The sequence below is a fragment of the Chaetodon auriga genome, chromosome 12 (genome assembly GCF_051107435.1).
Source record: "Chaetodon auriga isolate fChaAug3 chromosome 12, fChaAug3.hap1, whole genome shotgun sequence".
Classification (NCBI taxonomy): Eukaryota; Metazoa; Chordata; class Actinopteri; order Chaetodontiformes; family Chaetodontidae; genus Chaetodon; species Chaetodon auriga.
Window position 1 is genome coordinate 12,786,008 of NC_135085.1, and position 14,732 is coordinate 12,800,739.

General features: G+C 44.6%; 1 protein-coding gene across 3 annotated transcripts in view; it reads right to left on the bottom strand.

The window, feature by feature from the left end:
* Window positions 1-14,732, bottom strand: part of ece2a (endothelin converting enzyme 2a) — a 71,075-nt gene that overhangs the window by 33,665 nt on the left and 22,678 nt on the right. For all 3 annotated transcript variants that reach the window (XM_076744224.1, XM_076744226.1, XM_076744225.1), the window contains exon 3: window positions 2,874-3,157. In XM_076744224.1, the coding sequence (XP_076600339.1) occupies window positions 2,874-3,157 (284 nt within the window). The remainder of the gene's footprint in view (window positions 1-2,873; window positions 3,158-14,732) is intronic.

The following is a 14,732-nucleotide window of genomic DNA, read 5'->3' on the forward strand; positions in this document are numbered from 1 at the left end:
CTCATGCATATGTGTGTGTGTGTGTGTGTGTGTGTGTGTGTGTGTGTGTGTGTGTGTGTGTGTGTGCATTGCTATTGTCAGACGCTGTCCTTAAAAACTTGGCCCATATACAGCACAGTATATGCCTTTGTTTACTCCCTAAGTCGAACTTGTCCTTAGTTAAGCTCGCAGCATTAAAACACGAGTTGCTTTGGGGTGATGGAGAGATCCTTTAAATACTTCAGTCTGATAACATTTTTTAGGCACCACCTTTATTGCATCGCAGTGCATCCTGCAAATCCCTTTGTTCTGGAAAATGACACCTACTTCACCTGATGCCTGCACAGAGCTCCACCAAGCAGGGCTGTCACGTTTTCAAAAAGTCAAGTTCAAACAAGCACAAAGTAATTCAAGCTGCAACTGACTTCAGTAAATACTAACTCTAACAATGATACTGATAGTTTGTATGAGTGCACGTGCTGATAATACAAGCAGCAAGGAAGGACACAGCTTGGCTGCAATGAGAGTAAGTGCATAAAGGCGTTAGCTAGCCATGCTAACTCCTGCAGTTTATGCTGAGTCCAGCCGACACTTTTTTTTTCTGTCCCACCTGATTTTTGCTTCAGCACAGAAGTTCATTTCGTCTGCAGTTATCCAGTCCGACCGTTAGTCTGTTCATTCACGGTGCCTCCACTGCCTCACTCGTGTTCCAGGCAGCATTTTACAAGCCAGCAAACATTGCATTCAAGGAAGGTAGGAGTACTGACAAACACACTGAATGCACTTCCATCTTCACAAACGCATTGTTAAATCCATGTCTGCTTGCTTGCGCTCTTCTGCCTTGCCTTATTTGCATATTACTACGTTTCTTTCCATGTTACCACCACCTGTGGATCAGAGTGAAACCAGGAGCAAGTTGTCAGGTAAGTTTTAAGCACTAATTCACCACATGTCTTTACGATGAATCCAAACCATCGGCACAAACACTATGCTTGTAGCCCACTGACTGCAGCGTTTTCAGAGCAATATTCAACTGAAAAGCACCATAATATTTTCATTTACTGAGTGTATAATTTGTAAAAATTTGCATTAACATTAGTTGCACTTACTCCCCTCTATCTGCTTCCATTATAAAATGATTCACACAACCTGACATTTCCCATTGTTGCATTTACCGTAATTACATACTGAGTCTCTCTATTGAGGCTAAAGTATACCTGTAACTCCAAACCAGACTTTGAATTATAATTCATTGTGATGCAGTGCTCCAAAGGTTGCAGTGAGTACATCATGAGTAATTCTTCTCCATTCACAGCTCGGGAGTCACCTACTCCAGTTGATAGCAGTGTTCTCTTGTCTTAGTGAGTCAAGGTCAAGCGTGGCTAATGGACAAAATATTGTCATTGTCACACTGACACAGTGGTGGTTAGTGCTGCAGCCAGCAGCTGAAGGGCACTCGACGTCATGCAAGTCAACTGATTGACTGTGGGATGGAGTGGAAATGTAAAGTGCCACTATTACCGATTTCCACTGTCAGAGAGAAATCATTTACTGACTGTGGCACCGCATTCAAATCATCATATAGTAGGCGTATAAAGACTTTTGTGGCTTGTACAATACTGACAGGCAGAGAACAGATCAGCAAATCTGGACCGGTCTACGTACATATTATTGGAGTCTATCACTACTACGCCAGAAAATAGTGCTCCAAAAGAAAAACATCTTCCAAGTGCTGTCGTACAGAAGTGCATCAGGATATGTTTGCTAGGAGAGGAGCAACTCTTCTGTTTTTAAGCAGAGATTGTCTCAAATACTGTTAAGAAGAACTAGTGAACGTCTGGAGGACATAGTGACTGATCTTTGCAGGAGCTCCGAACATATTGCTACGGCAAATAAAAGGTGTTTAATCACTTTTCTCAACGACAGACGTTGGAACCTGAACAAAATTGGATCACATTAACAGCAGGTACTTGTTTTCTCACAGGCTGAACTGGCTCAAACCCGTTAAACTAAACCAAATCACAGACCTGAATGAGAGCTAATGGGCTTGTTTAAGAAATTCCCTTTTTCGGGTCAGCTGCAGTGACAGTTTTTAGATAAATGAAGACCTCCAGCTGGAGTCAGCACTGACGCTCAATCAAAGGTCTGTTTCTTTTTCTGCATTGTTCAAAGCAGCACTTTACAGGTATGGTGGAAATGCAGGCCCACATGTTCAGTATGCTTAGTTCCTTTCATTCATTTCAGAATAACACAAATTTGTACAACTTTGTTCTAGAGATTTATCAGAATGCAGATTTTTTTGCATTGAATCAAAGTACCTTTGTTGACACAAATCTGCTCTGGTCAAACATGTTAAATTACATTATTAGTTATGTCTTTTTGAGCATATGATCATCTGAAGAAAAAGGTGTCGCATGCAGTCTTTTCTGCATCTTGTTTGAGGCTCAGCATCATTGTTCTTGGATGTTTAGTCGTATCTTTAGAGTTTTCTTATGCACATCTGAATGCTGCTCTGTATTCTGATTTAGGGGTGAATCCCTGCATGTCTGATTTGGCCACTTGTTGAACAACTTGCATAGTTTTCAGTGTTTACACTTATCAAAGTTCCGTGACATTGATGAACTGTAAGGTGTCGTTTTCAGCAGTGAACCTAACTGAAAAAAGTGCTGCAAAAGTTGATCTATGAACTTACTGTAATAATGGTATTCGAAGTCTGGATTTCAATATTTAGCTGTGACAGCTGAGGTGCTGTGGCACGCTTATGCTAAAAATCGCAGCATCCTAAATGTATGTTTTGTGGAAAACTGAATCAGTTTTGGTGAGAATTTCTGGTAAAACTTCTCACTTCAAGAAATGGTCAGCCCTTGTGAGGATTCATAGATTTTCAACAATACCTCTGTGAGCGTCTTGTGGATGAAACAGGCGGTCTGAGGGGATATCTCCCAAGGTGACTTCTCTTCCACCATGATGGCGTCCAGCGTGGCCTTCTCGAGGATGACATCGAAGGAAGCATCTGGGAAGGAGAGCTGGCGAATATCCATCTCGTGCCAGGTCATACTCGGGCAGTCGCTGTGCCTCTCTCTCATTGTACTGATGCACACGGAGGAGTAGTCTATGTTGGTGATGGAGTGGTAGCCGGCGCTGTACATGTCGGCACTCATGCTGCTGTTTCCACATCCTGATGGGAGAGAAAAGAGAAGGAAGGAAAACTGAGAGATGTTGGGAGAGGAAAGAAGGCCGTGAAAAGAGGAGAGCTGATTAAAAAGGAGAGGAGGAATAAGAGGGAGGACTGAAATGTCCCTGATGACTCAAATCCCCAATATGCTTTTCAGCGTGAGTAAGTGATGGTGTGATCAATACAGCAACAACATGTGCGTTTCTACCATGACAACAAAGGCTGCTGTGACTGAGATCGCCTCTCCTGTGACTGAAGCAGAGATGGAAACCTCCCACTCCAGAGAGACCATAAGGGGCTCAAATAAAGTGTGTTCAGGGGCAGCTGCCTATGCTGACATGACCTCAGGCTGCACGGGGGGTGTGACAGGTGAGGCTGTGACTTCCGGCAGCACGCAGGCATCGACACCTCTGCTGCAAACGTGTGGCTGGCGCTTGTTATCACCTTACTGCTTCGACTAATTACCAGCCTCCAAAAGCTCCGTATATGAGTGCGTGCGACCGATTCAGTTAGCAACCTCACACACCAAACAACCCATTTGTAACTTATTCAGCTGTGTGTGTGTGTGTGTGTGTGTGTGTGTGTGTGTGTACACATGCGGTACATGGGCAAACCTTATGCTGGACACTCAGAGAGGTCATTCATTCGCACATATAGACCTACATGAACAGCTGAAAGATGTGGTACGAACTAGGAAAGGAGAGAAAGAACACAAGAGGACACTGTGCCAAATACAGTCCACCAGTGACAGAGTGTTGTTGCTGTTTGTTTGTGTGTGTGTGTGTGTGTGTGTGTGTGTGTGTGTGTGTGTGTGTGTGTGTGTGTGTGTATGTGTTGCAGACATCAGAGGGCAGGAGCCGCTCTGTCCCGTGATGGCTCTCCCCTTCAAAACAAGGGAGGAAATATGTCAGCACCGCTTGTCACACTCAAATAGTTCAACGCTTTCTTTATGGATGACTGGAATATGAGCGAATATGTCAGGGATGAATTGCGAAGGCTCAACAGGTTATTTTAGGTAAATTTAATCTTACAGTATGTGTGCCAAAAGCAAGCAACTGCTTTGGAAAATACATTTTTGCACAGAGGAGGAGGCAATCTGACAAACGAGACATGACTTATGGGGACACTGGAGATTCTTTGCAAAAATTGTCACAAATGGTATTAAAAATGGCAGCATCGTCCTTTTTGGAAACAAAGCCAGTCATTTCACATCCAGGATTCAGTTTATGGTGAAAAATAAGGGTCTGCGGCCTTGTTTCATGCCCTGATTTGGTGCTCTTCAGAGTGGTTTAAGTCACTCCTGCACTGCCCTCTCCCCCAAACATGCCGGACATTGTTTCCAAAGGGTTCCCCCCGCTGACACAGCTATGTGTGTGCGTGTGTGTTTTCTTTTTCCATGCACTGGGCTCTGAGGAAGGGGTGTCACATGACAGCTCATTCCTAGGGGTTGTCACGACAATTATAGTTGCCAGGCTGTCACCAAGGACACTACTCTGTTTTTGGGTCCGTGACATCAGCCGGTGGCCCCCGCAACCTCTGACCTTTATACACACACACTCACCAACTCACCTGCACACACTGCCAAAGAAGAGATAGGACAGGGTGTACTGCATTTATGTCAGTGCGTGTGCTCGTGAGGGGAGCTCTTAAAGTGCATGTATCACGTGTATTTATGTGACAAAGGTTTATTCAGGATAGCGGTCCAGGCCAGGCTGGCGCCTGTTTTTCCTCCAGCTGGAGGCAAGGAAGCTAAAACCTCCTGATAGCCAGAGAGCACATCCTAACTGGATTATCCAGAGCAGCAGAGAGGGAGACTAAAGTTAGAGGTGTCATATCACCTCGTTCTGCTGGCTGTGTGATTGCGCATGTGTGTGTGTGATGGAAAATTTGAGTCCTGGTCTTAAAAAGTATCATACCACTCATAACAAATCGGCAAAAACAAACTGTGGCGAGCATCTGTCATCTGCTCGTGACATGTGTAAACTGTTTGTTAGTTCAGGCTTTGTGTTAGTCATGTTTGCCTCTCTGCGTCCATTTATACAGGAAATTCTGTGTAAAGTAAACCAGTGACGAGTCTTGGCCAAACATGGAGGTGGTTCCTTCCTGCAGGCTCAGAGATGCTCAGCGCAACAAGAGTCTCTGGTTGCATGACTGACCTGACAAAGCTTTTGATTTTCAAGAGAAATCTTGACATGTGCCTCTCGCAGCTGCAGAGATGCACCACAGGAAAGGAAACGTCTGAGGTAATCCACTGGAATAAGTCGGCATTCCTCTGCTACTCAAACACAATTGGCTTAGCAGGAAAAAAAGGCCACACAGCGGGATGAAGGGTTTTCCTAAATTACAACTTCTCCACCAACCTGAAGGGTCAAGCTGGTTAATATTTCAATCCATAAAGTCCATGTCATAAACAGATGAAAATAGAAGTGAGGGTATTGCAAATAGCAGACGTCCTATGACACAAATCAGAGTTTTAAAGGTGTTACTGACACCAGCTGATATCTCTGTGATTTTCCACAAGGAACACAACCATTCAACACTTTGCTTCAGTAAATCATCGAGCTGCCTGTGTACATGGGTGCTCACCTCATTTATAGCACAAGCATATAGGATAGTGTTACAGGAGAGTGCATAGGTCAATGTAAACCAAACTCTAATGATTGCATAAGATGCTTGCAGAAGTTTGTTTTCCCCTCTAGAAAGTGCTAATCCATCATAATATTTGCATTTATATTCAGACTTTGCTCAAAAATGTGTCCAAAATTAGACAATTACATCCTGATTTTGAGCCAATCCTCACAAAGATTTAAGGTTCCTTTTTAGTAATTTATTCATTTGCAGTCAAACCAAGGCTCCTTGAGTCTTACTCAACGTGAACTGTTGGAGATTTGACCTCTGGGCTATCAGATGACCTCCCTCCACATAAACCACCCATCTATGGTCAGGAGGGGTATTGGGTGGGGGAACCCCTGCGGGTGAACCAGCGGTGTGAAATATCAAAGCTGCTATCTCTGAGGTGAGACGAGCATAGCAGTGGAAACTCCATGATGTCAGAGGCACGCTTGGTATTCATTCACATCCCAGATTGGTTGAGACACATTAAGGATGGGAGACTGTGGCCTGCGCTGATGAAAGGTGATGTTCACATGTGCTCCAGCAACAACACGGAGCCCCCGACGCCCCCGCACACCCTGCAGGCTCTGGGCTTGCCCCGAGGTAAACTGATGCCATGGTGATGCTTCACAAAGTTCAGCTGCAACCGTAAATGTCAACATATGAAAAATGCACAGGTGCGGTGTTTGTCTTTGCTAGCGATTGCGTGTGTGTGCTTGTGCATTAATCACGTGGCTGCATGTGAGCGGCCGGGCATGTATCGGAGAATGTGTGGACATGGTGTTAATCTGTCCAAAAGAAATCAGACTGTTATGATTACTTATATTAAAGTGCTTTAAATAAAAAGGGTAATGGAGATTTTTCCATTACACACACAGATATGAAGCCAGTGTTGGTGCATCACAACGTGTAATTAAGTCTGACTGCGACTGGTCATGACAGGTTATAAGACGCCTGCACGTGTCTGTGTTTGTGTACGTGCACCATGACAATGATGACAGTTGACAGTGTCACACGGGGCCTTGTTTTAACCAATTATCTCTTGTTATCCTCCCTCTAAGTTAGAGTCCACTGTTATCTGATTAATCAAGCATTCCCGCTTAGGTGACTTGTCGACATTTACACGCCATCACAGACGCACACAAACTTCTTAGGGTTGGGTTATGCTTTAAACAAAGTAATTCAATGACATTGCACCCGACCACCAGGCAAAAGTATACGCTAGCATCCATGGTGTTGTATACATGAACAGTGACAAAGGAATGAAGAGAGTTTGAGAAGTGGACGTGCTTGTTTGATTGTAGTTTCCTGTTAAAAATGCACAATCTTCAGGAGTTTTGCTGACTGAAAGAGTCTTGCAGCTTGTTCGGGCCACACACTGAGACAGAGGAGTGACAGCGGGGAAGATTCAAGAGGGGAGAGGTGGAGGAGGGAGATAAGACACTGGAGGAGAGAGGGGACACGAGGAGTAACACAAATTAAGGAACAGTAGGGATGAAAGAGAAGAGGTGAGGGAAAGCACAGGAGGTTGAAGGAGGATCTTTTCAGTCACTGACAGGAAAAGAATGACGGGTTCAAAAACAACTGGAGCAAGACAAGGATGAAACATAGAGGGATGGGGGAGAAATGGAGGAAGAGGACAAGCGATGGAGAGGAGGGAGAAGAGAAACGACTACCCAGCCTCGTCGCCATGGAGCTGAGAATCTCTTTCTCCTCATCCAGGTGTCTCTTAACACAGATCCCCAGCTCGCATCCCCTCACAGTGACCAAGGGATATTCAAATACTCAATACTCAAATGGCTGTGTGTGGCATTGTGCGTGCGTGTGTGTGTGTTGTGGTACGCACAGGCTGATTTGAACGCAGCCTCGTCTTTGCATCCACACCAGATATAGATATTCTTTATTTCCGTGTTTTTCAAGCAGTTTCAGATGCTCCAGAGAAGTTGCATCAGCAGTGAGGCCAGATGAAATTTCTCTCAAAAGCTCGGCTCTTCCGGCAAGTTACTCCTCACAAGTCTCTTCTTCCCTCCCCTCACAAAAGCAACCTCAGTTACGTAACCGGGTATACAAGATAATTAGTGACTGAATAATTAAGAGTGTGCCCGTGACAGTGTGACTGTTTGATGGAGTGTGAGCCTGTGTGTGTGTGTGTGTGTGTGTGTGTGTATGAGTGATGGAGGACTTCTGGAAGGACTCCATTGTATGAATGTGCCTCTCTGCTGTGGCACAGAGCCTAAAGCTTCTCTCAGATCCAAAACACCAACAGGCACCGGGAATGGGGGCTTAGTAAATGGCAACGAGAGGAGAGAGCCATCTTTTCTCTGTTTTTAGCCAGAACTAACAGTTACTGAAAGCCACCCACATCCTCTTTATATTACTATTTATGCCTTGTTACCTTCCATGCCAGAATTCATACAATACCACGAGTCAAGCATTTGCTGCATGTAAAACTGAGTGCTTTTACACTTTGCTTTATACTCAAAGAAAAACACTCAGCTGCGGAAGCTGCAACACCACTAAAGCCCTCTCTGTCCTTAGCAGGGTCAAACAACAGCCAAAAAACCCCACCGACTGTTGTGAACGTCTGCACATCAAGACCGATGGATGGAGCATTAGCATGGAGGGTGGGCAGTTATCAGAGGATACGAGGGCAACAGGGGTGAGTAAGAGTGGGAGTCAAAGAGAGAGAGAGAGGCGACAGAGTGTGTGACAGAGAGCCCAAATGATGCAATTTGATCTGCCCCTGCCGCGTAACTGAAGAGCTAGTGGGGACGCACACACACATGCACGCACATGCGCACACATGTAAAGGATGATGTTGTGGCCTGTTATACTTCCAGAAACAACAACAGCAAATGATCCTCCCTTAAAATAATAAAAAAAAAATGGCACAATGAAACGAGCATGATGACAATTAGCCATCTATACAACATGTCTAGTCGCCATTGTGTCCATCTCGCTCTCCCTCCCAGTTTCCATCCCACTGAAGCGGCGCCTCAAAACTTTCATTAGATCCATCAACACCCCACGCAGCATAACCACAATCATCATCGCAAGGAGACATCCTTTGTCACAAATACAGATGGATGACATGTAAATCTCTGGAGCTCTACTGGAGGGATGAACCCCCTTCTTCCAAAAATATATCCCCTCATTTGATGATGGTCACTCCAAAATCTCCCATAGGAGTTCAACAGAATCATGCTCCATGGGGTTTTCAAACTCATTAAACATTTCAGTCACCCCTCATTCATTCACTTTTTTTCTCATGAGAAGGTCTTTTGATTGTTACATAAATAAGCAACTCTGTTGGAATCATATTTCAGTCATATAAACACTAGTACAAACAGTCGCTCCTTTCAGTTTGTCAGTCTCGGTTGGCTACTCGGCCTTGCAGTTCCTGCTCACTGCTGTAGGGGTGAACTTTGTGCTCCTGGGTTAGCTGCTGAACGACAGCCTGCTGGCTCACAGCGAGCGCATACTGGAGCAAAGTGCATTGTTGCCATTGCTTACCGTATCCAACTACCTCAAGTCTCATTCACATGTAAGAAAACACCTAACACTATCATAATGAACGCAAACAACAAACAGGGCTACTGTTAGCACTCAAAGCTGTCAAGCTAGCTTGTTAGTATCAAGAAATTTTGGCTGCACTTTCTGCAAGGGTAGTAGACTCTTAGCCGTGTTCTATTAATGTCCTCAATGTGCCTCAAGATATAAACATGAGGCTCTCTCAGGTAACATAATGATATAATTTAAATTATGGATGATTGAATTATTCCATTCAGTGTGGCAAATGAAAAAACTAACATTGTTGCCCACTCCTTCACTGCGTGCAGCGGTCACTTTCAGTGTGTGCACACAGTGAAGATACACAGTGTTTTTGGTTTTCAATTCTATTTGATTCCTCACTTCAACATGAAAACATGTAGAGAAGCTGAAAACAAAACAAGGTGCCACATTTGCCAAATTCATCCAAAACAGAGACAGAACTGAATGAATGAATGACTTTAAACTGCATTGATGTATTCAGGGTTTTCCTTTCATTTGTCTCCTATGTCTCTGGTCCGGCTGAACACCAAACCTCCAACACTTTACCTTGGTATATACCTTCCACCGTACCACACCTGTCACTTTGACTATCACATCACATGCTCTGATCACAGCTGCTCACAAAAAGCTACAGCACAAGCATCCCACGTATGATAAATTTGGCACATGAGGGGTTCACATTATGAGAATAAACCATTATTTCACCCAACACCAGCTCCGTCAATGAGTTTCAAGGACCAGAGTGTGTGTGTGTGTGTGTGTGTGTGTGTGTGTGTGTGTGTGTGTGTGTGTGTGTGTGTGTGTATCCATACCATCACAGCTTTAGTCAGGTCACACTGCCAACGAGAGCTACAGTGAACTGGAGAATCATCCACGGCCGTTTGCTTGCACAGTTGTGTTAACAGCTGTGTCTCTCAGCTGCTTTCCCCTCTCGCTCCCCGTGATATTCATTATAGCCACGCTGAGTCAGAGGCACAGGTACCAATATTTATTTTTCCATCAGGCTATTCTAGCAAGAAAGTATGTGCGTCTGTGTGTGTCAGCGGGTGTTACTCACATTGTGGGGACTTACATGTGTTTACGCACATTGTGGGGACATGCCTTGGGGACAAATCATAAGTCCCCTTAATGTAAATGATTAAATTTCAGGGTGACGACTTTGGTTAAGATTAGAGGTTGGCAAGCAGTGGTTACAGTTATGGTCAGTGTAATCTCCAGGAAATGAGTGTAAGTCTATGTAATAACCCTAAAAGTAATGGAAACATGATTGTGTGTGCGTGTGTGTGTGTGTGTGTGTGTGTGTGTGTAACCCCGTAGTACAGTTTGTTCTCTTTGGCTGGCAGTGTTTTAATCTGTCAGTCAGTCAGTGGTGCAGCAGCAGAGAGGAAGGTCATGATTCAGCATTAAACTGAGTGTGGAAATGTGTGTGTAATCACGTTAATAAGAATCAGAGAGAGACTCACATGCTGTAGAAGATAAAGTTAGTTTGTTCCACTCCCCTAACAGCCCACACTGACATACTGTATGATGCTATAAGATGCACAGGGACATCACCGTCACTATCGTGCACTTCCTTGTATCTGCATGCATCGAGGATTCAGTGCAGACTGCCTCAGCAGGAAAACACAGCACAGTGTAACAGCACAGATGAGGCAAAGTCAGGGAGATAGTGTGATAGGAGGCTGGCAAGCTGACAAAGATCCTTCAAAGATTTCCGAACAATTAGCACAAGACAGACGTTACAATGACAAATGACTGTCTGAAAAACTTTCAGACTTCTCTTCCAAATTTGTGTGTGAGGTAAGATTTAAATGAGGCCAAAACTTCTCAAAATCTCGCTGTCCCAGTGAGAGCAATGTTGGTGGATAGTCTGACACTTCATGCTGCGAACAAGAACACAAATACACAAATAAGCACACACACACTGACAGGCACAGACACGCACACACGCATTGTTTTGTGGAGTGGGAAAGAGGAGGTAACAGCAGTATAGGCATTTTCAATTAGCCACCTACCAAGACCACGTCTGTGACAAAATGAAATGGCCGAAACAGCACAGGTATTCTTAAGTTTTAAAACACGCACACACACACACACACACACACACTATGAGCACTTCTCTCCCTGCCCTTACATCGCAAACACACACACACACACACACTCACACACACACAGAAAAAAAAAAAAAATCGCTTAACACACATGCACACAGAGGCTCAAACTTGACTGGTTAATTTTCTGCCTGGTTGGCAGGCGAGTTTGTCAGTTCAAGGTGCCCGCCTCTATATGTAAATGCCTCTGTTGCCTGACCTTGGTGTGATTATGCAGTATGGATCAGGTTTTACAGCTGAACGCCGGCCCAGTGTGGGAGTTTTATGGCTGACCAAGCATATTGATCCCTGCAGGAGGAAATAGCATGTCTCTCTGCAGTGTCATTGTGTCATAGTCTAATCTGAGTCAGAGGTCTGAACCAGGCGTGCAGACAGAAATTCGGAGCACCATGACATCAGCTCACACGAGGGCCTGCGCCGTATTACATAACGCACAATGCACTTTATTGTTAAGTGGCTTTGGTAGCTGACCACAAAATGCGGATGTGTTTATCTACAAGATGATTGCAATTCCTATTTATTTAATGTTATGACCTATTATTTCACTTCACAATAAAGGAAATAATGTTACTGCTCTAGTATGTGATAGAGAGCAAGCAAGAAAAGGAAATCCCTCTTCAGCTCCACCAAAGCTCTCTGGCTAAAGTTGTGATTAACTTCAAAATGCCCTTTCAGACATGGGTCACACCGCCGTCATGTATTCCCACAATCTGGAGGCACAAAGGAAATGTGCTGTACGCCAAATACCGAACTTTCATATGGAGTTTCTGTCAATGAGGACATTAACATTTAGCTGTGGAAAACATTTTATGTTCAAATTTAAGCTGCCAACTCACTAAGCACCACCTTTCCTGTTTATATAGTGAGGCAGTGCATTAAGTTGTTAAACAACCTTTTATTGACAGACTATTAACATCCGTGCCAGCGAACCAAATGGCTTAACCTGCTGTCCGTCTGCAGGTGTTGACAATTTAAGATACATCATTAAAAGCACTTGTAATGTTTATGATAATGATCGCCTGTGTACACCAAGCAGAACCAGCAATTCAGGACACAATGGTAGCTGTGCGCGGATTCCACATTGCCCTACATTCAATTACAAAGAAAAGTGCAGAGTTGCATCAGTCCATCGTAGATTTCTGGCTGTGCTTCCAACAGGTGCTCCAAAATAGTCACTGTGGTTTGTACTGACACGTTAGTGTGGTTTGCAAACTGCTCTCAAGCCATCAGTGAGCAGCTGACAGCAGTGAAGTCGCTAATGAAGAGTGAGACAGGCTGGTGGATGAAGACGGTGATTAATGCTGCATGCTTCGTCCCCTCCTCTGGTCTGCTGCTACATGCACTACGCCGATGCCTCATTGCTACCCTCCATCGCTCTCTGACAGACACACACTTTGATTCATCCAGTCTTGCAGCTGCTTGTCTGATACATCACACGGAACGCGTTATTTATCCTTGCTTCAGTTCTGTCTTTGTTTCTTTCGGTCCTCTGCATAGGCCACTGCATGGAGGACAGAGACAGGAAGGTCGTGCTACAAGCATCTGCTGCCCTACTGACTGAGAACTGGACCGGCCTGGACTGCACAACATGAGATACACACACCGAAACACACACCATAGTCTGTTCTCACTGAATCATGACCACTTCCTGTTTGGCAGGAACTGAGTGTTCTTCGCCCATGAGAAAAGCAAAAAAAAAAAACAAGAAGTGGAGGAGGTGAGAAGGAGGACATGAGGACAAGTCAGACTGTGTGTGTGTGTGTGTGTGTCTGTGTGAGACAGAAGTTATGTAGCTGGTATCTCCCAACAAGCTCCGTGTAAACACCATCCAGTCAGTGACCTCTAACTGGTGCTTCCTGTAGGACTGACCGCTTAAGACTGACCAACGGCGTGATGCCACTCACTCAGGCAAGAGGAAGCACTTATATGGTCATGGGAGCAGGAACCGCAAGAGGAGCTGTGAATGTCACTGTAGTAATATCTGTGTTCCTCTGAGGCTACCTGCAGCGTGAGGAGGTGCTGCTGAAACTCTCAACAGCTCTTCTCTCCAGGCTGCAGGGGTTTGAGAGGGAGGTATGAATGACATTCAATTTGGTGGAAATGGGAGAGCGAGGGATGTGAATGGCTGGGGCTGTGAATGGGGATAGGAGAGGAGGAATTTGGTGGTTGGGTTAGAGAGTGAAAGGGAAGAGATGCGGAAGAAGAGCAGGCTGAGATAGACGAGTGTGAAAAGCAGTAATTGGCAAGTGCGACGATAAAGAGGGGAGAAGTGGAAGCTGGAAGTGAGCGGGTGGCATGACGTATTCAGAGCCTTTCTCTAGCGCTCTCTTCTCTCCCCTGCTTTCTCTATTAGGCATCTCTGCTGCAGCGTCGACTCCAACTGCATACTTGATGAGTGAGCCAGAACAGGTCCTGAGTCTCCACACACACGCACGCACGCACGCACACACACAGTGTGATAAGGCAGTGCCAGGCTAAGCGCTGAGTCTGGCACCGATCCTGAACCCACTGCTACCACTGCCTGACTCCCTCTCTCACTCTAACACACACACATGTGCCAACACACACACACACACACACACACACACACCAGAGACAGCAGGTTACAAGAGGGATTCCACTGTTCTCAGCACTGTTTTCCGGCTTTGAAATACTTGTTTTTTGTGTTTATTGAAAAAGTAAAGATCAAAAGAAACACACGATGCCAACTGTAATACAGAAAAAAAAAAAAAATAATCTATGTAGTGCATGTAAGTGCACACAAGTACAAGGAATACAGCTATCAAAACAGAGGTGATACAGCAAAAGCCATATCAACAAACACACATATAGTAAAGCCCACATGGCATCGGCATACAGCTGCCCTGATGCAGACAATACTGTTCAGGTGTAGAGCCAGTTCAAGGCACGGCATCACACACCACCTATAGGCAAGGAAGGTAACAGAGTTTTAACATCAGTCAGCTGATGTTACTATTGTAACTGCATAATAAAAACAACACATATGAATTAGAAGAGTTCATGTATTAATACATTTTTATAAACAATGTTGAAATTGTTTCAATCTTTTATGCCACTGGCTAAAGGCTGCGTTGGAATTTGGTGCATATTTCTGCTACTGTGTGCTGACTTTGTTCATCGTTGGGACTGCTGCTTGTAAAAATGCTCAAAATAGTCTGTGATTTAACAATTACACGGCTCATGTGACGGTAATGTTTGCTGGTTAACTAACTGGTCCTTTGGCATTGAATGATTGATAGCGAGATGTAAGATAAGATACTAGCTAGCTAATATTTTGTTAG